Here is a 27826-nt window from a genome sequence, read left to right on the forward strand (position 1 = left end):
TTGATTAATACCCCTTTAGAACACTTAATTAAAGGAGACCTTGAATGAAGCACAATAATCTGACTGTTATTTTGTCTCTGTTTCACTCTGGTTTCTAATAACATTCTCAGCCACACAGTATTCCCAGGCAACGGGAAGGTCACCTTCTTCTCTCTGATTTAGTCGTCTAACAAAAGCCTGTGTCAGTTCAACACAGAGCCAGTGTTCACAGATCACAGAAAAAAAGGTTTGCAGCTCACTATAAAACATGACTCTGTGTCTAGCCTTATCTGTAGGGTTGCAATGCATATTTAATCAAATGTCAGCTTTGGTGGGATATTTTAATATTTATACAGTGGAATGCCTGGGATGTCATTGAGAGGTTAGACATAACAATGGAGGATGGATCATCGCCGGGTGGTCTTATAAGTAGTGCCATATCTTCACTGATTCCACTGTAGAGGAGGACAGGCTATGTTTCCATTATCCACAGATGTGGAGTGATGCAATAGTTTATGTTCAGAGCGAAGAGCTCCTTTTTTGCTCGAGTGGACTAGCTGACTAGCCGACCCCCTTCTGCTTATGTTTACATGGTCTGTCTGACCCTGGTTGTGTAACACTCATGCGCACGCCCGCACACACACATGCACACACTCACATACACACGGGTTCCCTGTACTGGTTGACAGTGGAATCAGATGTCGTTACCAGTCCCAACCAGAGGGGGGCAATCAAATGTCTGGGAGACACACCAATTAGTCCTGCTTCAGCTTAATCATCATGCTATCCTAATGAGATGACCTCAGGGATTTACGTGTGAATATATATATATATATATATATATACAGTACCAGTCAAAAGTTTTGACACACCAACTCATTCAAGGGTTTTTCTTTGTTTTTACTATTTTCTACATAGTAGAATAATTGTGAAGATATCAAAACTATTAAACAATACATATGGAATCATGTAGTAACCAAAAAAGTGTTAAACAAATCAAAATATATATATTTATATTTGAGATTCTTCAAAGTAGCCACCCTTTGCCTTGATGACAGCTTTGCACACTCTTGGCATTCTCTGAACCAGCTTCATGAGGTAGTCACCTGGAATGCACTTAAACTAACAGGTCTGCCTTGTTAAAAGTGAATTTGTGGAATTTCTTTCCTTCTTAATGCGTATGAGTCAATCAGTTGCGTTGTGACAAGGTAGGGATGGTATACAAAAGATAGCCCTATTTGGTAAAAGACAAAGTCCATATTATGGCAAGAACAGCTCAAATAAGTAAAGAGAAACGACAGTCCATTACTATTTTAAAACATGAAGGTCAGTCAATCCGGAACATTTAAGGAACTTTTAAAGTTGCTTCAAGTGCAGTCGCAAAAAACATCAAGCGCTATGATGAAACTGGCTCTCATGAGGACTGCCACAGGAAAGGACGACCCAGATTTACCTCTGCTGCAGAGGACAAGTTCATTAGAGTTACCAGCCTCAGAAATTGCAGCCCAAATAAATGCTTCACAGAGTTCAAGTAACAGACACATCTTGACATCAACTGTTCAGAGGAGACTGCGTGAATCAGGCCTTCATGGTCATATTGCTGCAAATATACCCCTACTAAAGGACACCAATAATAAGAAGAGACTTGCTTGGGTCAAGAAACATGAGCAATGAACATTAGACCGGTGGAAATTGGTCCTTTGGTCTGATGAGTGCAAATTTGAGATTTTTGGTTCCAACCGTCGTGTCTTTGTGAGATGCGGAGTAGGTGAACGGATGATCTCCAGCAGGGGCGACAAGTAGCCTAGTGGTTAGCGCATTGAGCCAGTAACCGAACTGTTGCTGGATTGAATCCCCGAGCTGACAAGGTAAAAATCTGTCGTTCTGCCCCTGAACAAGGCAGTTAACCCACTGTTTCCCAGTAGACAGTCATTGTAAATAAGAATTTGTTCTTAACTGACTGGTCTAGTTAAATAAAATACAAATCTCTGCATGTGGTTCCCACTGTGAAGCCTGGAGGAGGAGGTGTGATGGGGTGCTTCTCTGGTGACACTGTCAGTGATTTATTTAGAATTCAAGGCACACTTAACCAGCATGGCTACCACAACATTCTGCAGCAACACGCCATCCCATCTGGTTTGCGCTTAGTGGGACAATCATTTGTTTTTCAACAGGACAATGAGCCAACACATCTCCAGGCTGTGTAAGGGCGATTTGTGTTATTGACTGTACGCTTGTTTATTCCATGTGTAACTCTGTGTTGTTGTTTGTGTCGCACTGCTTTGCTTTATCTTGGCCAGGTCGCAGTTGTAAATGAGAACTTGTTCTCAACTAGCCTACCTGGTTAAATAAAGGTGAAATGAAAATGTCAATAAAATAAAAAGGGCTATTTGACCAAGAAGGAGAGTGATGGAGTGCTGTGTCAGATGACCTGGCCTCCACAATCAGCCGACCTCAACCCAATTGAGATGGTTTGGGATGAGTTGGACCGCAGAGTGAAGGAAAAGCAGCCAACAAGTGCTCAGCACGTGTGGGAACTCCTTCAAGACTGTTGGAAAAGCATTCCAGGTGAAGCTGGTTGAGAGAATGCCAAGAGTGTGTAAAAGCTGCCATCACTGCAAAGGGTCGCTACTATTTTGGTTACTACATGATTCCAGATGTGTTATTTCATAGTTTTGGTGTCTTCACTATTATTCTACAATGTAGAAAATAGTACAAATATATACAAACCCTTGAATGTCCAAACTTTTGACTGGTACTGTATATATGTATTCACAAGTCATATACACATTTAATGTGAATATAGAGACATCTCCATATTGCCTCTTCTTAATAATTAGTGCTGTTTTAATGTGTTGTTTTAATGCACATCATAGAGGAGCAATATCAACGTTTCCATTGTCATCTGATATTTAGATTTGAATTAAACATGACATTTGTTATAGATGAGAAACAATAGCGCTAAACACTAAAGTGTTTATAAATGTCATAGCTGTTTAATCAAATCAAAGTTTATTGGTCACGTACTGTACATAGTTCAGCAGATGTTATAGCGGGTTCAGCGAAAGGCTTGTGTTACTAGCGCCTAACAGTGCAGCCAAAATGTCAAATAATAATAAAAAAAACAGAAATCACGAATGTCAGAACGAAACCAGTTAACAACCCAGATAACACTGTAATCCAAATGCAATCGGAAGCCATCCTTAAAAGTTGCATACCTCAACAGGTAGGTCTATAATGAAGAAATAGAACCAAAGTCATACAGCATGTATCACTCCACAGAGATAGGATCCATGTCACCACAGCATGGCACAGAGATAGGATCTATGTCACCACAGCATGGCACAGAGATAGGATCCATGTCACCACAGCATGGCACAGAGATAGAATCTATGTCACCACACCATGTCACAGAGATAGATTCTATGTCACTACACCATGGCACATTCTGTGTCATTGTCCTGTTATTTCACCAGGGAGTTCATCTCGGGTAGTTTGTTTTTGGAGGTCCTAGGGGGCTTCTGAGATAGATAGCCCACTCCCCATCCTCACGTCACCACTTCAAGGGACACCCAGTCTCTAAATATACAGCCCACTGTGACTTATGAAGCTTGATGTCATGGGTGGCTTTAAATGTGACATATCCTGAAGGCCAGCTGGACACTTAAATGGGAGGCGTCTGCACACATTCAGATGGTGGCACGTGCGGTTGGGAATGTACATGGGAGCTTGGGTTGATTTTCACAGCTTGAGTAGCTACCGTACCTCTGTACTGTTGGATGTACAAAAGCATTTATTTTATTTAACCTTTATTTAACTAGGCAAGTTAGTTAAGAACAAATTCTTATTTACAATGACGGCCTACCCCGGCCAAACCCGGACGACACTGGGCCAATTGTGCGCCGCCCAAGTGACTCCCAATCATGGTGATACAGTCTGGAATCGAACTAGGGTCTGTAGTAACGCCTCTAGCACTGAGATGCAGTGCCTTAGACCGCTGCGCCACTCGGGACCATGATTGTCCTTTCATTTTTATGGAGGCTTTGAACATGATGTAATGTGTCCCATATGCAGAATTTTCAGCTAGGTAACTTGACACTTGACACAACATCATGTGTATGCTTGCGTGTTATATTTAGGGGTTAGTCAATTGTTTTTACTGTCATTTCATTGGGTGCCCTGGTTGACAGGAAGTGGTATTTGGCAAACAGGTTTGAGAGCCTCTTTTAAAGCTCCAAATGGTTAATGTTATGTTGACATTGAGGCTACAGTTTAATAACACCCATACCAAAACCCCTTCATTCTGACCCATTCTTCCAGCCCTCTCTTGTCCAGCCCAGCCCGACCCAAAGTGGCTCAATGGCTCACTTGTAAAATTCCATTAGCTCTATGAGACACTTCCACCTCATCTCAGTTTCACTGATTCAAATCATTTAATGGAGTCACGGCTGTATGAGTCCAACCACACGGCCAGATGACAAAGGAGTTGGTCTCTGAACGCTAGACATTCCAATTATTACCAGCACTTATCTGTTGTACAGTTAAACCAATGGCCAGGTCACGTCGTCACCTGGCTTTTCATTTCCATTGACTTGACCTAAAACAGGTTCTATTCTAGATACTCTACAGGTAGGGAATTTGATTGGGGGCTTCCCTTTCTAAAGCATTCATCTTGTACATATCTGTTATGTGCATATGAGAATTCCTTTCCTATTGTTTACCAATCAGCTTCCTTATCGTCATAACCCATCTTCACCACCAGCATGATTCTGTGTTTCAGGGCCCTTTTCTTTTTTTACAACAGTATTATGACGACACCCAGAACGGCACCGGAGCGTGCATGCCAACGGATTACTACCCGACCCACAGGGCTTACAGTTTAATCATTTATGTAGATATTGCTCTGAGACAAAGACAGCACTGTAATTCATAACGTCCCCTCACACAGACCTGGCTGCTACTGTGATGGTTGCCATGGTGAAATAGATTAAATGTTAGTTTTTTCCAAACCTGTTAAAGCTTTATTTATAACTGGATGACGAACGGTATTCGGAGTGATGGCTTAATCATTAACAGCAACACTGTTGGTCAAACTGAGCACACACTCGCAGCTAGTTTATTTTGCTTCCACCTGTCTATATCCATATAAACAAAGATAGACTAGGCCTATATCCCCAGAACATTGTATCAGCATTGATGAACAAGGGCCCCCCTGATTATGTCCAAAGTCACTGTCTGGAAATGGAGAAGGTTCTGGATATACCAGTTTAGATCCGTCACTCGTACGTATAAATAGCGTCGGATGGAGTTGGTGTTTGGCAGCGCTCAGCAAACATTAGGAGGCAGAGGAGCCTGATACAAGGGAGTGAAACATGATTTGCATTCATTACGCATAGGCCCAGGGGGATGAGACAGAGAGAATGGCCTAGTCAGAGAGAGAGAGAGAGAACGAGAGAGAATGAGAGAGAGAGAGACATATTGGAAAGAATTAACAAAAAAACAGAGCAAACTAGAATGCTATTTGGCCCTTAACAGAGAGTACACAGTGGCAGAATGCCTGACCACTGTAACTGACCCAAACTTGAGGAAAGCTTTGACTATGTACAGACTCAGTGAGCATAGCCTTGCTATTGAGAAAGGCCGCCGTAGGCAGACCTGGCTCTCAAGAGAAGACAGGCTATGTGCACACTGCCCACAAAATGAGGTGGAAACTGAGCTGCACTTCCTAAAGTTCTGCCCAATGTATGATATTAGAGACACATATTTCCCTCAGATTACACAGATACACAAAGAATTAGAAAACAAACCCAATTTTGTTAAACTCCCATATCTATTGGGTGAAATACCAGTGTGCCGTCACAGCAGCAAGATGTGTGACCTGTTGCCATAAGAAAAGTGCAACCAGTGAAGAACAAACACCATTGTAAATACAACTCATATTTATGTTTATTTATTTTCCCTTTTGTACTTGAACTATTTGCACATAATATGACATTTGTAATGTCTTTATTCTTTTGGAACTTTTGTAAGTGTAATGTTAACTGTTCATTTTTATTGTTTATTTCACTTTTGTTTATTATCTAGATCCCTTGCTTTGGCAATGTTAACATATGTTTCCCATGTTTCCCAATTGAAATTGAGAGAGAGAGAGTGAGCGAGTGAGAGAATTAGCGAGAGAGAGAGAGAGAGTGAGCAAGAGAGAGCGAGAGTGAGTGAGAGAGAGCGAGAGAGAGTGTGTGAGAGAGAGAAAGAGTCAGAGAGAGAGTGAGACAGAGTGTGTGTGTGTGTGTGTGTGTGTGTGTGAGAGAGAGAGAGACAGAGAGAGAGAGAGAGAGAGACAGAGACAGAGACAGAGACAGAGACAGAGACAGAGACAGAGCGAGAGAGACAGAGCGAGAGAGACAGAGCGAGACAGAGCGAGAGAGAGAGAGAGAGAGAGAGAGAGAGAGAGAGCGAGAGAGAGAGAGAGAGAGAGAGAGAGAGATGTTGGTTCTGGGGACTTAACAAGCAGGCCACTGTACTTCATAAACAAGTCCCATCTATGGTGAAGCATGATGAGCACATTTCAGAACCACATTCTTTTTTTCATGTTGACTCTCTGTAGTTTCTGACTCTCTGTCTCTCTCAGAAATGTTCAGTGGAAAAAATGATTATGCATGTTATATCAACATTGACCATTTTTTCAGAGTACTTCCTACACCCTCCATAAATCTAGTGCAAAGTAGCCTACACTCAGAGGAGTGTTACATCATCACTAACCCACCACTGTAACTGGGGCTTTTCTGGGTTTGATGTGCTGTGTTGTGATGAGTGTTAGAGTGAGAGGTGTTTACAACAATAAAGCCTGGTACCTAGAATAGTGCTCTCCACCCATACAACATATGACACTTCTGCAGCCTGTCTGTCTGGCCGTCTGGCCATCTGGCACAGTACTGTTTAGCTCCTCTGTGTGTGTCAGCTGGCCCAGCGAGACAGATGCGCCTAATCATCTCAAACCTGCTTGGAGACGCCACAGCCAAGCTGGGCCCACTCCGTCACAACACGCTCTCTCTACTCAGCCTCTCTCTTTCTCTCCACTATGTGCCTGTCTGTATGTCTCCTCTCTCACTCTCTGTATCCCTCTCTCTACCTCTGTAACGGGCTTCCTCCTTCTCTTCATCCGAAGAGGAGTAGCAAGGATTAGGCTGCTCATGGCTGGCTGACGGATCTGGCTGCTCATGGCTGGCTGACGGATATGGCTGCTCATGGCTGGCTGACGGATCTGGCTGCTCATGGCTGGCTGACGGATCTGGCTGCTCATGGCTGGCTGACGGATCTGGCTGCTCATGGCTGGCTGACGGATCTGGCTGCTCATGGCTGGCTGCTCATGGCTGGCTGACGGCTCTGGCTGCTCATGGCTGGCTGGCGGCTCTGGCTGCTCATGGCTGGCTGGCGGCTCTGGCTGCTCATGGCTGGCTGGCGGCTCTGGCAGATCCTGTCTGGTTGGCGGCTCTGGCAGATCCTGTCTGGTTGGCGGCTCTGGCAGATCCTGTCTGGTTGGCGGCTCTGGCAGATCCTGTCTGGTTGGCGGCTCTGGCAGATCCTGACTGACGAATGGCTCTAGCGGCTCCTGACTGACTAACGGCTCTGACTGCTCGGGACAGACGGGCGGCTCTAACGGCACTGGGCAGACGGATGGCTCAGATGGCGCTGGGGAGACGGATGGCTCAGATGGCGCTGGGGAGACGGATGGCTCAGATGGCGCTGGGGAGACGGATGGCTCAGATGGCGCTGGGGAGACGGATGGCTCAGATGGCGCTGGGGAGACGGATGGCTCAGATGGCGCTGGGGAGACGGATGGCTCAGATGGCGCTGGGGAGACGGATGGCTCAGACCGGATGAGGCGCACTGTAGGCCTGGTGCGTGGTGCCGGAACTGGAGGCACCGGGCTAAGGACACGCACCTTCAGGCTAGTACGGGGAGCAGGGACAGGGCACACTGGACTCTCAAAACGCACTATGGACCTGGTGCGTGGTACCGGCACTGGTGGCACCGGGTTGAGGGCACGCACATCAGGACGAGTACGGGGAGAAGGAACAGTGTGTACAGGGCTCTGGAGACGCACAGGTGGCTTAGTGCGTGGTGCCGGAACTGGAGGCACTGGGCTGGAGACACGCACCATAGGGAGAGTGCGTGGAGGAGGAACAGGGCTCTGGAAACGCACTGGAAGCCTGGTGCGTGGAGTAGACACTGGTGGTACTGGGCTGGGGCGGGGAGGTGGCGCCGGAAATACCGGACCGTGCAGGCGTACTGGCTCCCTTGAGCATTGAGCCTGCCCAACCTTACCTGGCTGAATGCTCCCCGTCGCCCGACCAGTGCAGGGAGGTGGAATAACCCGCACCGGGCTATGTAGGCGAACCGGGGACACCATGCGTAAAGCTGGTGCCATGTAAGCCGGCCCAAGGAGACGTACTGGAGGCCATATATGAAGAGCCGGCTTCATGGCACTTGGCTCAATGCCCAATCTAGCCCTACCAGTGCGGGGAGGTGGAATAACCCGCACCGGGCTATGAACACGTACAGGAGACACCGTGCGCTCTACTGCGTAACACGGTGTCTGCCCGTACTCCCGCTCTCCACGGTTAGCCTGGGAAGTGGGCGCAGGTCTCCTACCTGCCCTCGGCCCACTACCTCTTAGCCCCCCCCCCCAAGAAATTTTTTTTTCCCGGGCTTCCGTGCTAGCCGCGTACCTTCATATCTCCGCTCCTGGGCTGTGGCTGCCTCCTTCTCCTCCCCAGAGCGGCGATTCACTCCCACCTTAGCCCATGGTCCTTTTCCTTCTATGATTTCCTCCCAACTCCAGAAATCCTGCAATCCTTGTTTCGTGGACCACTGTTCGTGGTCCCGCTGCTTGATCCGGGTTTGGTGGGTGGTTCTGTAACGGGCTTCCTCCTTCTCTTCATCCGAAGAGGAGTAGCAAGGATTAGACCAAAATGCAGCGTTGGAGTTATACATATTATTTATTACAAGGAACAGACGAAGACGGAAAAAACTCTTGAACAACAATACAAAACAACAAACGAAGTAGACAGACCTGGACTACGAACTTACACGTAACGAAGAACGAACGAACCAGTACTGACTACAAACAAAACGAACGAACGATACAGTCCCGTATGGTGCAACAAACACAGATACAGGAAACAACCACCCACAACAAACAATGTGAAAACACCTACCTTAATATGGCTCTCAATCAGAGGAAATGAAAACCACCTGCCTCTAATTGAGAACCATATCAGGTCACCCATTAACCAACACGAAACACATAACATAGACTGCCCACCCAAACTCACGCCCTGACCGACTAACACATACAAAATAACAGAAAACAGGTCAGGAACGTGACAACCTCTCTCTCAGTTCAATTCAAATGGCTTTATTGGCATGGGAAACATATGTTAAATAGACAATGAACAAAAGTTGAATACAATCAGAAATTAACAGTAAACATTACACTCCCAAAAGTTCCTGACCTGTTGTCTGTTATTTTTGTATGTGTTTAGTTGGTCAGGGCGTTAGTTGGGGTGGGCATTCTATGTTTTGTGTTTCTATGTTTAGGTCATTGGTAATTAGCCTTATATGGTTCTCAATCAGGGACAGGTGTTTGATGTTCCCTCTGATTGAGAACCATATAAAGGTAGGCTGTTCACACTGTTTGTTTGTGGGTGGTTGTCTTCCGTGTCTGTATGTCTGTTCGTACCACATGGGACTGTAGCGTTTTGTTTGTAGTCTGTACCTGTTCTTGCGTTCTTCGTGTTATTATGTAAGTTCTCTAGTTCAGGTCTGTCTACGTTCGTTTTGTTATTTTGTAATCTTTCCAAGTGTTTTTTCGTGTTCGTCTTCGTCGTTTAATAAATCATTATGTTTTCAAAACCTGCTGCATTTTGGTCTGATCCCTACTCCTCCTCTTCAGACGAAGAGGAGGAGAGAAACCGTTACAGTTTCAAAAGAATAGAGACATCTCAAATATCATATTATGGCAACGTACAGTATTATAACAATGTGCAAATAGTTAAAGTACAAAATGGAAAATAAATGAACAAACACCATTGTAAATACAACCCATATTTATGTTTTTCACTGGTCGCCCTTTTCTTGTGGCAACAGGTCACAAATATTGCTGCTGTGACGGCACACTGTCGTATTTCACCCAATAGATATGGGAGTTTATCAAAATTGGATTTCTTTTCAAATTCTTTGTGGATCTGTGGAATCTGAGAGAAAAGTGTGTCTCACACATTTGGCAGGAGGTTAGGAAATGCAGCTCAGTTTCCATCACATTTTGGGGCAGTCTGCACATAGCCCATATTCTCTTGAGAGCCAGCTCTGCCTATGGGAGTTCCTGTCTCAATAGCATGGGTATGCTCACTGAGTCTGTACATAGTCAAAATAGCATTCCAGTTTGCTCTGTTTTTTTGTTGTTAATTCTTTCAAATGTGTCAAGTAATTATGTTTTTGTTTTCTCGTGATTTGGTAGGGTCAAATTGTGTTGCTGTTGATGTCCTGGGGCTCTGTGGGGTCTGTTTATGTTTGTGAACGCAGCCCCAAGACCAGCTTGCTTAGGGAACTCTTCTCCAGGTTAATCCTTCTGTAGGTGATGTCTTTGTTATGGAAGGTTGCAGAATTTAACGTCTCTTTTCTGGATTATGATAATTAGCTAGTATTGGCCTAATTCTGCTGTGCAAGCATTATTTGATGTTTTACGTTGTACACAGATTATAATTGTATAGAATTCTGCATGCAGAGTCTTAATTTGGTGTTTGTCCCATTTTGATAACCTCACAACCATAAATGGCAATGGGTTCTATAACTGATTCAAGTATTTTTAGCCAGATCCTAATTGGGATGCCGAATTTTGTGTTCCTTTTGATGGCATAGAAGGACCTTTTTGCCTCTCAGATCGTTCACAGCTTTGTGGAAGTTACCTGTGGTGCCGAGGTATGTATCATTATTTGTGTGCTCTAGGACAACAGCATCTAATTGAAATTTGTATTTATGGTCCTGGCAACTGGACAATTTTTGGAACACCATTATTTTGGTCTTACTGAGGTTTACTGTCAGGGCCCAGGTCTGAGAGAATCTGTGCAGAAGATATAGGTGTTGCTGTAGGCCCTCCTTGGTTGGGGACAGAAGCACTAGATCATCAGCAAACAGTAGACATTTGACTTCAGATTCTAGTAGGGTGAGGAGGGGTGCTCCAGTCTGTTCTAGTGCCCTTGTCAATTCGTTGATATATATGTAAATATATATATATATATATATATATATATATATATAAATATATATATGTGTGTGTGTGTGTGTTGAAGACGGAGGGGCTCAAGTTGCATCCCTGTCTCACCCCAACACCCTTTGGAAAGAAATGTGTGTGTTTTTTCACATTTGTTGTTTGTGTACACGGATTTTATAATGTTTTTCCCCCAAGACTGTTTTATTATTATATAGCAGATTGTTTGTAATTGTATAGCGGACCTTCATGCCAAATTGAGTCAAAAGATTTTGGGAAATAAACAAAGCATGAGAAGACTTTGTCTTTGTTTTGGTTTGTTTGTTTGTCAATCAGGGTATGCAGGGTGAATACATGTTCTGTCGTACGATAATTTAGTAAAAAGCCCATTTGACATTTGCTCAGTACATTGTTTTCACTGAGGAAATGTACGAGTCTGCTGTGAATGATAATGCATAGGATTTTCCCAACGTTGCTGTTGACGCATATCCCATGGTAGTTATTGGGGTTGAATTTGTCTCCACTTTTGTGGATTGAGGCGATCACTCCTTGGTTCCAAATATTGTGTAAGATGCCAGAGGTGAGGATGTTAACAAGTTGAAGTATAGTCAATTGGAATTTGTGGTCTGTATTTTTTATCACTTAATTTAGGATAACATCAACACCTCAGGCCTTTTTGGTTTGGAGGATTTGTATTTTGTCCTGTAGTTCATTCAATGTAATTGGAGAATCCAGTGGGTTCTGGTAGTCTTTAATAGCTGATTCAAAGAATTGATCATGTATATGTCTTTGCTGTTTGTTCTTTGTTATGGGGTCAAAAAGATTGGATAAGTGGTTTATCCATACATCTCCGTTTGCATAGATAACTATTTGTGATGTTGTTTGTTTAGTGTGTTCCAATTTTACCAGAAGTGGTTAGATTCTATGGATTCTTCAATTACATTGAGCTGAATTCTGACGTGCTGTTCCTTCTTTTTACATAGTGTATTTCTGTATTGTTTTGGTGATTCACCATAGTGAAAGCGTAGGCTCTGGTTTTCTGGATCTCTATGTTTTTGGTTGGACATGTTTCCCAATTTCTTTCTTAGATTTTTGCATCAAACCATTTGTCATTGTTGTTAATTGTCTGCTTGAAATGTTTAGATTTGATAGCTGAAGCTGAAAGGTCAAATAGACTATTTAGGCTTTCTACTGCCAGCTATCTTTACTATCTCTTACAGTTGAATGCATTCAGTTGTACAACTGGCTAGGTATCCCCCTTTATCTCTTGCTCTCCCTGCTCTCATCTCTATCTTTCTATCCTCGCTGCAACTCTTTTGTGACTGTGTTGGCTTGAGAGTGAAATATAAGTGGGTGGATCTCAGTGGCCTGTGTTTCCTAATAATGGTGAGAGTCAACAGAGAATTGTACTGTACAATATTTTTCACGGGCAAACTTTTTGGATCGTGAGGAGAGCTTATGGCATTGGATGCAAACAAACAAACAACCAATGGAAAGAGGAGCTATTGCCAAGGTTTGGATGAGACACTCTGGAGTCTGTTAAGTGCCTCTGGGTGACCTTCAAAGACAGGAAGTATCTGCTGTTTCAGTAAAAGCTTCCAAACCAGAAACTAAATCTTTGTTATTTCACTAAGAGGAGGAGAACGTGAAATCAAACTTGTTCAGGTACAGTGCGTGCTCAGGTGAAGCAAGTTTTGTGACGCTGTAACTCAAAACATTGGATCGATTAACAAAGTATTGTATTGATTTAAGACGAGTGAAGAAAAATGAGATGTTCTCCACCAGCAGCAAGGCAGATGCCTCCTACAGCCTAATGGTATGTCTCTGTCTTGACTATCAACTGTGGATCCCGATGAGTCATCTTCATGTCACTTCATGTTGTGCCAGGAAAGCAATAAGGCAGCTTTCACAACATTAGACCTCCTAGCCAGGAGCAATCAGGTTTGGTGGTGCGTATATGTGCGTCTGTGTGTGCATCATTTGAAACAAAGCATCCCTCCAAGTGGTGTGTCAGTCACATATGAGCTGCCACTTCCCTCAGCAACCCCTTCTAGTCCGTCATCTCAGCCAGAACTCCTTTTTCTATACAGACACAGAGCGCGAGAGAGAGAGATCACCTATAGTTGCTGTATGATGTACTTTACTAGATTTTAATAGGCATGGTTGTGCATGAGTGCACCCCCAGGTGACAGAAAACTACAGGTCGCGATGTCACTTCCTAATCTGCAGCTCCATGTAATAAACTGATGTCATCGCCATGGTTTCCCCTGACACGTGTCAGACCGGCCACAGCGTTTTACTGTGCACGCTGTCACATCAGCATTAATGTCATGGACGGGTGGCATTGATTTCATTAGTGAGACACCCTTAAAAGGGTTATTTATTTTTCCTGAGGATTGTCTCTGAGGCTGGTAAATTTCCTGAAGCACGTACCTTATTAATGATGTCAGTCTGTCAAGGGGACGGGAAGGATGACGGAGAAGCTGTGGCAGGGCCAACGGGAACATATGGAGGATAAGATCTGGCTAACTTGGATCCCTGGGAAATGGCCTCCTGCCTGTGTCTTCTCTGACCCCATTCCTCTACAGAAATGGAAATGCTGTGGCATGATAGTGGAGAAAAGCAGAAAACATTTGATCTATTTTAATGGGAAGGGGTGAGGAAATACATGAGGATATTGCTGAATGACCATATACTGTACGTGTACACGTATACACAGTAGAGATATGACATGTTTTGTATAGAAATGTGTCATATAATTGCTGCCTATATTATGTGATGTAAATGCTCACTCCGCTGATAAAGATGTTCTACATCCTGCCCTGTTTGTTGACATCTGACCTCAGAGCTGAATAGCCACAGAGGGGCTCGAGCCCAGTCTGCCCGGTAACATGACTGCGGGCCCTATCCAATGAAATCAATTAGAATACACCACTTGCTTGCTGTGATACAATGTGCAACTGGATTCTTTTAAACAGTGAAATAAACTCACTGTGCCAACATGTTTGCAGTGGAGCATTATTTTTTACAGGAGATTTAACGCCAAAATCCCCTTGTGGATTAGATTGAATGGAACCCTCGTCTCGAGATTAGCACACAGTCCTCTCTATACCGTCAATCCCTACTTCAGACACACATGCTGTTCAAACATCAGTTCTGTTGCCGCTAACGACGCTCTTAAACATCTCCGCAGCAACACACAGCGCTGCCGTAGACTTACTATTACTATTATTAAATAACGGGAGACGTCAACAGAAATGGTATCACGATCCAGTGGGATGCTGGGAGCTCGTTCCTGAGGAGAGGAGTGGTTCGAGCTTTGCAGTGTCAGAACGGAGCGTTCAGCTCCATGGTGTTTACTACTGTACTGCTGTTGACAAAGCTTGAAGTGTGAGGGCCTAAATCCCACATTCAGTCAATCGAAGAACCCAGACCACAGGTTAACTCTGTTCACGCTGTTTTGGACCTGTAACCTCGACACACCTCACAAGCTGTTCCTCTCATGGACATGCCCTTCAAATACATTGTGTCTTTGTGTGTGTGTGTCCTAGAATTGTCTGAGGTGCGTTTCTCTGATTGTGGCAGTGTGTTTTGGAGCATTGTCTGTTGTGTCCTTGTGTTGTTGTTTCCTTGTTGTCACTCTTCCCCAGATCCCGCTGGGAATCTGTAGATTAAATACCACAGGGAACACATTTGATTTGCAAATAGTTCTTGGAAAACAACACATAGGTGTGTTTGTTCGAGACAGTACTGATTTGCAAGAAAACTAGGCGTGCTTCGTCTACTAGTTTCTACATTTGATTAAAAAAAACACTTCAGGAAACACAAGATTATATGCCTCAAGGATATGCCACTAACAACGAGACACGTTTGGCATTAAAATATAGCATTTTGTGAAACACGGTAGTTGTGTAACCTACAATTCTGTTGAAGGGTGGAGCCTTAAGCTGCTACACACACTACGAATTTGCCAATTAAAATTCACTGGAGTGTTTTGTTTGCTGTAACTTTCCAGTCGATGCCTGTTTTGCACATTCCAGTCAAGGTCATCAGTGTTTGTGCTGTAAGTTCAGAGGTTTGTTTGCCATCCAGTCAACAGACACAGACATCCTCGCTACCATCGATAATGTTCCACTGGTGTCCAGGGGTTCAATGACACCTAACACTCACTGGGTGGATCATTTTTCAGACTGGTGCTGTGTGTGTGTGTGTGTGTGTGTGTGTGTGTGTGTGTGTGTGTGTGTGTGTGTAGGCATGTGTGTGTGTGTGCATACCAGCCTGTGTGTGTGTGCCGATTGAGCTATGACCTGTACCTCAATAACCACCCCCTTCTGGGAAAGCACAGGTGCTTCCTCTGATAATACGCTCACCTCCCCCTCCTCTCTCTCTCCTCCCTCCCTCCCTCTCTTTCCCTAACCAGGAAGTGAGAGCCGTACAGTCCAGCACATCCAGAAGAGCCCCAGCCAGTAGCTACCAGCTGGACCAGAAGAGCGACCCATCACCTGGTGAGAACATGGCTTCAACTCAAGACCCCAGCCTCTGTAAGTAGTCCATGACTGTAGTATTACACACTGCCTTACTTCCTCCTCCAGGACTTTTGTTCCATCAGAAATCAGGTTTCACAACTTTCAAAGAATTTCTTCAAATCCACATAGTAGCTACAGAATGTGATATTGGTTACGTGTATTTGAGAGAGAAATCCGAAGACGAGCTTGTGTGTTGAGAATGTACTGTATTGTCCTGTGTGGGATCAAATCAACTCTGGGAATTGAGTATCATCCGAGGCAGAAAATGAACAACCCTAGATACACAAACAGTGTTTCCATTACTGTGATAGGAGAAGTTGCTGAGTGGCTGCATTGTGGCTTTTCTCGTTTCCACTGAAACTGGTAACACTGGCTGTACAGAGTAGTCGTGGGCAATGTGCAGTATTCTCCATCTAAAAAGGTGCAGTATTTAAAAAGGTTCTCTGTTTCTGTAATGGTAAATCATCCACAAATACCCATTTCCCTGTTTCAATCCATTTAAATGATTTACACATGTGAAGGCAGAGGACATGACCTGAGTGAGATAGTGCTTGAGTGTGTGACATTGGGGTCATGTTGAGGTGCTTCTCTGTGTGTGTGTGTGTGTGTGTGTGTGTGTGTGTGTGTGTGTGTGTGTGTGTGTGTGTGTGTGTGTGTGAGTGAGTGAGTGAGTGAGTGAGTGAGTGAGTGAGTGAGTGAGTGAGTGAGTGAGTGAGTGAGTGAGTGAGTGAGTGAGTGAGTGAGTGAGTGAGTGAGTGAGAGACAGACAGAAAGCGAGAGAGAGACAGTGGGTGGGGAAAGGCTCAGTGGAATGATGGACATGTTGAAAGCTCACTGTGTGTTTTACTCACTCACTCACTCACTCACTCACTCACTCACTCACTCACTCACTCACTCACTCACTCACTCACTCACTCACTCACTCACTCACTCACTCACTCACTCACTCACTCACTCACTCACTCACTCACTCACTCACTCACTCACTCACTCACTCACTCACTCACTCACTCACTCACTCACTCACTCACTCACTCACTCACTCACTCACTCACTCACTCACTCATTCACTCACTCACTCACTCACTCACTCACTCACTCACTCACACACACACACACACACACACACACACACACACACACACACACACACACACACACACACACACACACACACACACACACACACACACACACGCGTCATTACTCCTAGTTGTTGTTGTGGTTTCAGTAACAACCTATACACAGCAGTTCAATCTCCAGATTTTTTTATTTATTCTCAAATGTCACATGTCGGTCATGTGAAATGGTTAACCAGCCCTAAATCACTGTGGTGGCTAAAGTTAGAAGACACTGTGGCCTTTGCGGACCGGTGTTGGTGTAAGTGATGAGGGTTTGTGAGAGCTGACCGATTGACAGTGCCATGTCAGTGACAGCATCATGTGATTTACAGCTCACAGTGAGTGACAGAGGAGGTAAAGGAGCTGTTTGCCCAAAGCCACCGTGTTAAATAAAGACCTGTGAACGACACACTGCGCTTTGTGCTTTAAACAAGCACTCACCTCACCTCCCAACCAGCATGCTTTTGTCTTTTAAATAGACAACCTTGGTTACAATATCTCCCTTTTGTATATCCCACTGGATTCTGGGTCTGGTTTATATAGCCCACACCTGTGGGTCCAAACAACATATTCACAGTTGTAGTGATATTATTTTATAATATCAGGGGATACGCTCCGTTGAGAAAAGCACCACTTAATTTTTGTTAAACGAAAATTCTTGTTAGCCTCAGGAAAATCAAAACTCCAGTCACTCAGATTGCCACGTATCGATCCACAGTGTTTCTCTTAGGGCTTCTCTAAATGGCAAAAGTTAACTTCCTCCCATTAACTTCCATTAAGCACAATACTCAAACCGAACCAGAGGGCTAGGGTGCTTTGAGGGACAACAGTCTCTACCTAGACAGGCAGCACACAAAATAAACTGTGATTATCTATTGTCTAAACAGTGACCTGAAAATAAGCCTTGCCAGAGAATTTGCATACACTTCCACTATGATTTATCAAAAAAAGTTTCCAGGATTTGTGAAATGCGTTCATTATTAACCCTTTGAAGGCCTGCAGGCGTTAGCTAGCTGATAAAGCGCCAGGGGATGTTGTCTATGACATCAGACACTCCAGGAACAGGAAATCCATGTGCAATTTCAGAGGGATTATCAGCACGGAACAGGTTCCTACAGCAGAGATAACCAGGCTTTTCTTTAGTTGATGCACTGTTATGTCTGACTCTGGGGGTACATTATGCACCAGAGGAGGCTGGTGGGAGGAGCTATAGGAGGAAGAGATCATTGTAACGGCTGGAATGGAATTTATGGAATGGAGTCAAATGTGTTTTCCATGTGTTTGATACGGTTCCATTAATTCCTTTCCAGCCATTACAATGAGCCCATCCTCCTATAGCTCCTCCCAATAGCCTCCTATGGTACACACTGCATGGGCAGAAAACAACAATCACTGCTATCTATTTGAATTTAGTGGACTATACAATACCTGGAGGTTTTCTGAACAGAACCAGGAGTACCCTGGGTAGAATGTCAAGATACGTCAGGGTCTGCACATTGGTGCCTTGAGCGAGCTAATGCTAATCAGTCTTTGATAAAAGGCCTGAATGAGAGAAATTAGCGTGGTGAAGCTACTCTCACAAGGTCAATGGCTTAAGGGGGGGCTCGCTCTTGTTGGGCAAAGTTTACTCCCCTCTTTCATGCTGTCTCCCTTTCTCTTTCTGCGGGTTAGTGAGAACGTTACAGAGGGTCAAAGACCATATCCCCAAGACATGCTAACCTCTTCACCATTACCAATAACAGGGAAGGTTAGCATGTATTGGGGGTATGACCTTTGACACTCTGTAACTTTCTCACTCATCATTGTTCACAATTCATTCAGGATTATCCGTAGTCATTGTAGCATCCGCATTAATGTAGTAGTGTTTAGAAACATATTATATTCGTATTTACAATTAAAAGGGACTTCAAAATGAAACAATACATTATTTACCATGCATTTCTATTGGACACAAAATAATCTGAAACACAACCAAAACGAAACGCAAATGCGTCCAACAAGTTTGTAGAGTCATTGTGTGCTAGGAACATGGGCCCAAATACTACACTTTTCACTTCCTTATTGATAAGAATCTTCAATGGTGTCAATCATTTTGACCTCTACCTTCATTTTTTGGAGCATACAACATAGCTCAGTATTTTAATTATTTATTTTATACAGTCATTATTGCTCATCTTTATCAAGGGTATCAATCATTTTGGACCCCACTGTACGTAAACACTGGTTTGGTGCTGGAGATGATGAATATGAGGTTGAAAAGTGGCGGAATTGCCTTTTAACTGCGACATGATGTCAGTTCAATGATAAATTATTGAATGATACTTCTTGTATGTCACGTAAAGGGCCAAGTTTCCAGTCACCAAATCTTGTATTTCATTTATGTGTGTTCTTAAGATAGAATCCTTAATTAAAACAATAACAAAACACACTCCCCGTCCCTGTTTAGCTAAAAAGCTAAGTAATGGGTCTGGAGAAATTTAACCACTCTCAAATTCATGATAGCAAATGTATAGTTTTAACCATGTTTTGAATCTCTACAGTGTTTGTTTACGTTTATGTTGATTTGGAGTTAAGCAAGCTATTTTGAGTTCTGATGGAGTGTGACAGTTGAACTAAGCTCATGAGGCATTTATAAGATATTCTTCAAGAATCAATGGGAATCATTAAGTCCAAAAATGGATCTATCAACTAAGGACTCTTGCTTTAAGGCATGCACTTATGTAACGGTTCCTGGAAATGTTTTCAATGATTCCCAGAACACAAGTGGCTTTAATAATAAGAATAAGAATAATCGATGCATTTTATATTGCGCTTTTCATTACAAAGAGAATTTCAAACACGCTGTGAAAACAAAACAAAACGAATGTAGAGATCTGGCAGGTCTTGGGCGATGTTCTTCCATCTTCAGATGATAAGGTGCAGTTCAGAAAGGCTGGGCAGTAACTTAAGGGGAGGGAGCTTCGATGGCACAAAGAGGGAGCAGCGTCACTCTGTTAGTTAGACAGGCCCGGTACCACACGCACACGCACACACACACACTAAGATATGAGAGGGATTGTTGTAAATGCCATGATCATGGCTGATGCATCAGGGCGAGCTATGACAGGCGGCTCTGGTGTGGTCTCAGAGGGGACTCCTGCCCATCTGGTATCCCTGTTCCCCATCTGGGCCCGGGCAGCCAAGGGAGATCCCTGAACCTCAGGTGTCTGCCCTCTACTCAGTCCCCTTCACTTTCTACTTTTCATTTCTGGCATGTAAAAAGTCCTGCTGTCTGTGGCTCTTAAAATGGATCCTAGGGTGGTTTCACACATTTCATCATCAAAGATATTAAAAGAATGGTGAATCATCGTTGTCAATATTTCTGGATTTGGGGACCTGTATGAGGTTATTTGGGTTGGTCCTCTCATTGGGTTGATTACCCCCCACCCCCCCACCCCTTCATCTTTTCCCCTCCTCTCGGAGAAACGAGGGATGCGGGTCCGGTTTCGAGGTCTCAGTGCAGGACGTCTGTTCCATTAGGTCCGTGTGACTTAAGGTAAAAGGCATGTAGGGTACCTCATCTAAAAAAAGCCCCCCTACCCCTCCTGAGCTCTGTCTTTTAGGAAGGGGGGCATCTAAAATAAAATCAGCTGTCACTGTCCACTAGGCCCCACAGAGCTGAGCTGATCGCAACACTGCTGGAGCCGGTCTCCAACCCTCACTGAATCACCTCCCAGGGTTTTTTTTTTTGTTTCCTCTGGTAACGGCTGGGCGAAAGGACCCTGCTGCTGGCTCCCAGGGGATTTCAAGGCTCTTCAACATTATCTGTGGAATTGTATTGTCCGAGGTACACGGTCGTGCTAAAGGCATAGAGAGCATTACAGTAAGTAAGCCAGTCTTTACAACCTTCATAGCCTTTCAGTGTGTTACAATATGTAAAGCTGGACTGACATTCATTGTCACATGATTGATTTGAGTGAGAACACAAAGACACTTAGAGAGACGTGGAGAGAGAGAGATACTATATGCACTGGATGAATGAGAGGCTGAATGGTGAATTGACTATGTTGACAGTAGATTGCCTTTTGAGCTTTATACATTTACATTTAAGTCATTTAGCAGACGCTCTTATCCAGAGCGACTTACAAATTGGAAAGTTCATACATATTCATCCTGGTCCCCCCGTGGGAATTGAACCCTGGTCCCCCCGTGGGAATTGAACCCACAACCCTGGCGTTGCAAGCGCCATGCTCTACCAACTGAGCCACACGGGACCACGTGTACTGTACGACTAGGTTGTTTTACCATGTAAAACAGGACTGGAATTACAGCAAGAGTCTTCTAAACGTGTTCCAGAAGTATAGAGTTGTCAGATGAAGCTGATTGGGCCGGTGACCGAGGGGTCGATGGTTCAAATCCCCGAGGTATCTAGGTGAGGGATCTGTCGATGTGCCCTTAAGCAAGGCACTTGACCCTAGTTGCTCCTGTAAGACGCTCTGGATAAGAGCGTCTGCTAAATTAATAAAATGTAAAATTGCGAAAGGAAGCATGATTCCATGAGGATGTGGGATTAAGTATGCATGAGGTCAGCTTGGTTTTTCCGATCTGATATGACTTAGTTATTTCACCTGGAATGCTCTCCGACTGTGAGCGTACTCAGTAGAAACATTGTGACCAAGTGCTTGAGGCTGATCCAGTGGTCTCTTTGATCCATTTGCGGCCCTGGCTCAGCTCAATATAGCCACTGAGCCATGCATACCCACACATACTGTCTCCCCCATAGACTTTTCCTGACGCCCACCCGCCACCTTCAACCACCCACCCGCCGCCTCAACCTCCCCCTCCTATCCCTAGAGCCAGATGAAGGCACCACTGCCCCGCATATCAGAGATTAAGAGTTAACACTCCTCAAGGAAGAGAACAAGAGCCACCCATCCCTGCCTTGTGGAGTTGGTGAAAACACACTGCTGACTAATCATACAGTAGGTGGCCTTCCATGGAAGGGGAATTAATATAGGGGGAAAAAATGAGTGAAAGCACTTCTGCTTTTAAGATAGCAATGTTGAAACGCAAACAGATGGTAATCTGCTGGAAGTTTATGGCATCTTACCCAGTAAGTCATTTGTAAACGTTATAATCATTGAAATCGGTTGATATTGCTAATTAAACAGAGGAACGCGCCAGTGATGTAGAGGAAAAAGCTTTTAGGCTTCTGGAGAAATGTTGCTCTTTTGAGATGTCCTTGTGTTTGACCTCTCTCTCTCTCCTTCCCTTCATCCCTCTTTCTCTTACTAGGAAAACAAAAAAAGGAGGATTTATTTTGCGACTCTCATGGAGCCTGGTTTAGTCAGCGTTTTTATGGCATCAGAACGCTTGTATGTCTTTCTGTCTTACTGACAGCCCAGGGCCCAGTTTCCCGATAGCATTGTAATTTAGGATTAGGATTGTTTAAAATATGCATCTTTCCAACAACGGCTGAAGATGTAACACGAGTTTCCCTACAACGGCTGAAGATGTAACACGCGTTTCCCTACAACGGCTACAGATGTAACACGCGTTTCCCTACAACGGCTGAAGATCTAACACGCGTTTCCCTACAACGGCTACAGATGTAACACGAGTTTCCCTCCAACGGCTGAAGATGTAACACGAGTTTCCCTACAACGGCTACAGATGTAACACGCGTTTCCCTACAACGGCTGAAGATGTAACACGCGTTTCCCTACAACGGCTACAGATGTAACACGAGTTTCCCTACAAAGGCTGAAGATGTAACACACGTTTCCCAAAACACCACGCAGAGAGAACGGTCACTAAATTCATCGTTAGCGCATGTGTCAATACTGATAGGATCAAAAGAAAGCAGCGCTCCCTGCTCTCGGATCAGCTTTCTACATTAAAATCTTTCCTTAACATTATAATTATTCCACAATACTGACGACGGATCAGCTCCTAGAGAGATATTACCACCTACGGCTACAAATATTAAGGTGGCTTATTCTAATTACCGGAGATCTGCTCTGTATAAAGTGATGCGGGAACGCAAAAAAGCCTCTAACAATGCACTTTGCTGTTCTACGAGTGGTCCGAGGCAGGCGTTAGATTACAAACGTTTTCAAGTCCAACATTAATAATGGTTTTGGGAAACAGCTCTGAGATTTAACGATGCCCCTACGAAGGTTCTAACGATTCATTTAGCCTTACGTGTGGTACGCACTTATCCCCAGTGATCAATGAGGACATTATCCCACGTTCGCTGTGTTAAACGAGTGTCGGGTTTCAGGTGATCTCAGGTATAGGGTATCTGACCTGTATTTATAGTCAAGAGCGGGTAAAACCCAGATTTATTTTTGGACATTGTTGCGCTGGTCAGTCATCCTCTAGCTATCTCTCTCCGCAGCGCCGGGTGATTGGTTAACACTAACACGCCCGCCATAGCAGGAGGATCTAAAAATGGTGGTTTAAGGGAACATGCTTTCATCACATGGTAGCCAATCCAAGTGCTTGGCTCCTGTGAGAAATCATGTGTGTTTATGAGACAAATATATACTTTGGTCCTGTTTTAATAGACTTGAAGTAGGGAGCATGACTTGTGTCATCCAGTCGGATAACCAGTCAATTCCAGGAATAGGAAATCAAACCGGCAGATAGTAAGACATGTATTCATAGGACTTTCTGACAGGCATTAGGATGATTAGCTTGTCTCCATTGGGTTATATGCGTACGGTATGTACCAGGCAAAGAATAGCTTTATATCGCTAATAGTAGTAGCTGAGATACCATTGGAATAGTTCCTTAAAATATACCAGTGTTCTATCCATGTGCTTCTGTTTTGGCTACGATCCCCCCCGGTAAGTGAAACAGCAGAGAAAATCCACAACATAGGAACGTCAAAGTGTACTACATAACACAATGACCATTTCCATCCGTGTCCTCTTTGATTTCAATGCATTATAACCCAGGCAGAATCAACATGCTGAAAGCCTTGAGGTCCAGTATTGGTGTTAGGGAGATCCTCAGTGGAGTCATCTCTCTGGCTTAACGATGCCTTATAGCGTAGCGGAGTCAACCATAAATCAATACTTGACACTAATTGGACGTCTATAGGGATGTACTGTACTAACCGCTAATCAGTGTGCGCGTCCATTTGTGTGCGTGTGACGTTAGAGCAGTCCTGCTTGATTGATGAGTGTGACTCGCTTCAGTTTCATGACAACATCCTTTGTGAATCCCCATTGTCTTGTCTATGGCTATGTATAGAGGGGTCATGTACGAAACATGTGAGGGGACGTGGTTCTGGAACAAGCCAGACGGCTCATAAGGACTGCTCATAATAATGGCTGGATGGAATGGTAGAAACTACATGGAAACCATGTTTGTGTTTGATACCATTCCATTGACTCCGTTCCAGCCATTATTATGAGCCGTCCTCCTCTCACCAGCCTACACTGGTAGAGGTTCTCACTGTTGTCTCTGTGTCGCAGTTACATCATGGCCCTGTCCTTACAAATAATAGGATGTAGCTAGCACAGCTGTTTTCCAATACGTCTTGTTAAAATGTCATCCATGGTTATTTCAACAAGTATCTCTTGAAAGTATCTATTCTGTTTGTACATGTTTCATTTTATTTGACCATTAGTCTATTGGCACCACAAAATGGTGCACATCAATGGGCTGAAACGCTGAAAGGTTGACTCATAACTGATCTGACTTTTACGTAAACCATGGATTCCCTGTAAATCAATGGTAAGAACGAATGCAGAAATTCGTGTGACAAATGGATTCGAACTGCATTCTCATGTCCTGGAGAGTAAACTTCTGGACGCGTTTTGCAGCTGCGGACAGCGCGGGTGGAACCAGGTCAGGAAGTCCTGAGGAAAAGGAAGGGGTGGTGAGTCAGAGGAAAGGAGACGGAGGAGCGCCCACCAGCGAGGAGCCGGAGTCCGTGTCACTAAAGGAACGCATGGCCATGTATCAGGCTGCCGTGTCCAAGAAGGAGACCAGCAGCTCATCCGCCACGGTAAGAGGATACTTCCACAAGGACGTAAAGAGAGATGGAGGGAAAGACACTCCAAGGATAATAACTAGACAGGCTGATAAGCAGGCAGGACAGACACTATACCTTCAAACACACACATTGAAATGTGTGTGGTATAATTGCCAGTCCATCCCATTTTAATGGATATTATTAACAGAACATTTTCACATATCTCCAAATATGACGCATTCTCAAAACTTTTCTACACAGACATTCATGACCACGCAAATCTGCTGTGTTAAAAAACACAACAAAAAAGAGCTTACATGCCTGGTTCATCAGAGTAAAGAAACACCTCTCTGAAAGCAGCTTACACTTTGTCCAACCTGTAATTGAAAACGAGGGCATGTATTAAGCCAAGGCCATTAATTCAACTCAGTCTGTGGACTGAAGCCATCGGAGCCGCAACCTTTTACTATACGTGACTTAGTGGTTCACTATTATTCACTCCATTCAGCTTCTCTATACCCAGGTCACTGTTATCTGATTGGAACTGAAAGGAAGTCAGGAAGAGGTTTTTATATTTCTAAGCCTTTTTATACTGAGAAGCCTCATGGATAGAAATAATTCCTCTTTTGTCATAAAGAAACCCAGTGTTGAATATTCCTGGACACTACAAAAATCTTCCAGCAACCACATATTCCAGGAACCTCTGTCCACACAGTTATATGTACAATTCTGAAGACAAGTAGTGGGATATCAACATTCACCATGCATCATTTACTTTTACATTCAGTACTGAATAATGACACCAATGTAGATTTGCATTGAGGCCATCAGTGTCATTTGTCGGTGCCACTGCGGTGACCTCCGTTGATCCCAATGTCACGGCCCATGGGGAGGCTGGGCTGTAGGGTTACTGAACACTATGAGGGGTAACAGACAGAATCTGGACCAGAATTATCCATCAATACCTTTACAGCTACTGTCTGCATACGCCACTAAAACATAGCTTGATACAGTTATGCTGTGTTGTACTAGTTAGTTTGATTTGACTTGATGTCACAGATGTTTGGGATCTCCAATCGTGTGGGGAGACTGGGGACATCCTTCTCTTGCAAACGTCATGAGGTCCAAGTCATAACTCCCTACTGTATTTAGGGAAGAAGTCCAGTCCTGTGGCATATGCTGCTCACTTATGCCCCCTTCAGGACGTCCCGGGAACTATCACTTCTGCATTAACTACCACTGTACCCCTGAAGATACTCTTATGAAAACCCTTTGCATGGAGATGACTCGAACTAATGATGCCTATGTCTTCTCTTAATAGGTTATGGAGGAGTCTGAAGTCTGTTCTCTGCCAGGGGGTCTGGCCGGCGTGAAGAAACAGTTTGAGAGCCAGGAGTACGCCTCCTCCTCCCAGTCCCAGACCAGCGTTACGCAGGTCCACTTAGAAAAGAGATCCGTGCAGGTACTGGCATCTAAACAGGCAAGGCATAAGCCATACATAGAAATTCTTTATTCGTATTTATTTATATTGCACTGGGGCTGTGGTCAGATGTGGAGCAGTGGGTTTTGTTGTGTTATTGTTACTGTGCGTCAAGATCCTTTTTACACATCTCTGCAGCTCAGGTAATGCAGCTCAGGTAATGCAGCTTGGGTAATGCAGCTCAGGTAATGCAGCTCGGGTAATGCAGCTCGGGTAATGCAGCTCGGGTAATGCAGCTCGGGTAATGCAGCTCAGGTAATGGGTCCACATGCTGTTTTGTTTTGCTGTATGTTAAGTTGTACAGCAACAACGTATGTTATACCAGACCTGGGGGGTCTCATGTAGCCAGTACTATTATGACATGTATGCTTCTACGCTCTACATTTATTTTATTTAAACTTTATTTAACTAGGCAAGTCAGTTAAGAACAAATTCTTATTTACAATGACAGCCTAGGTACAATGCCAGGGAAAGAAAGTCCAATTTCAAGTATTCAATTTCGAAAACCTATTTGAGGTGCATTTGGTGTATTGTCATTTTACTTCAGAGATTTTTCACCTCTCTCTATTCGTCACTCACTCTCTCCTTAAGTTACTGTCTAATATAATTTTGGCATTACTATTCTCACGGGGAGAGCTCTGCAATTGACAGGAAATAATGTATTATCTATAACAGATGGATTTTCCAGTAAGCTTTGCTCTCTGAACATTCATATTTCCCCTCCTGCTGCTAAATATGGTCTGCTTTCAGGGGGAACACAATACTGCTGTGTGTTTGTGACTGCTAGCTACAATGTGTGTGTGTTAAAGTGTTTGTGTGCGTGTGTGTTGCTTGCAACCTGTCAGCGACAGGAACAGACGCTAGTCGAGTGGGTTTGTGACAAAATACTGTATGCCACCCTCAAGTAAAGTACCCCCGTAAAGCAGAACCGGCGTAAACCCCACCCACCGGCATCTGGAGACATTTGTGTTTGTGAATCATAAATATGTAGGCCTAGTGTGTGAACGGTCTGTGTGTGGTCTCTCTGACAGGAGGTGTCCAGCTCACAGGAGGTGACAGTGAGGAGCAGTGTCAGGGAGGTCATTCCCACCACTCAGCAAGTGGCCTACTTCCATGACCAGGAGGTATTATACACTTATACTTTATTACAATACATTACTTACCTGGTATTTACCAATGAATTCAGATCATTACTCAACTTTTCTGTCATATATATATATATATTTTTGTAAATTAGTCTTTATATTCAGTTGGCCCCTTAACCCTGCAACTGTGCATCTCAAACTAAACCTATTTCTCACAAACGCATATTGAGCCCATCACGAAGCCTGCTAGGCCGTTTCCCATCATTTTAGCGCACATCTACTCAATAAACTCAATATGTTACCTGCCCCCGCACCTGCCCCAACATCTATAATTAAGTGTACGTGAATAATTGTAACACTTTTTGTTTCTCATATCACTTTATTTGTTTTCCAAAGTTTT

General features: G+C 44.0%; 1 protein-coding gene across 1 annotated transcript in view; it reads left to right on the forward strand.

Annotated features, from left to right (window-relative positions):
* LOC120051317 (xin actin-binding repeat-containing protein 2-like) overlaps nt 1-27826 on the forward strand; it is a 49767-nt gene that overhangs the window by 5928 nt on the left and 16013 nt on the right. The window contains exons 2-5 of the mRNA XM_038998133.1: nt 15669-15789; nt 24710-24894; nt 26183-26323; nt 27373-27465. Coding sequence (XP_038854061.1) covers nt 15669-15789; nt 24710-24894; nt 26183-26323; nt 27373-27465 — 540 coding nt within the window. The remainder of the gene's footprint in view (nt 1-15668; nt 15790-24709; nt 24895-26182; nt 26324-27372; nt 27466-27826) is intronic.

Source organism: Salvelinus namaycush, chromosome 7, assembly GCF_016432855.1.
Source record: "Salvelinus namaycush isolate Seneca chromosome 7, SaNama_1.0, whole genome shotgun sequence".
NCBI classification, from domain to species: Eukaryota; Metazoa; Chordata; class Actinopteri; order Salmoniformes; family Salmonidae; genus Salvelinus; species Salvelinus namaycush.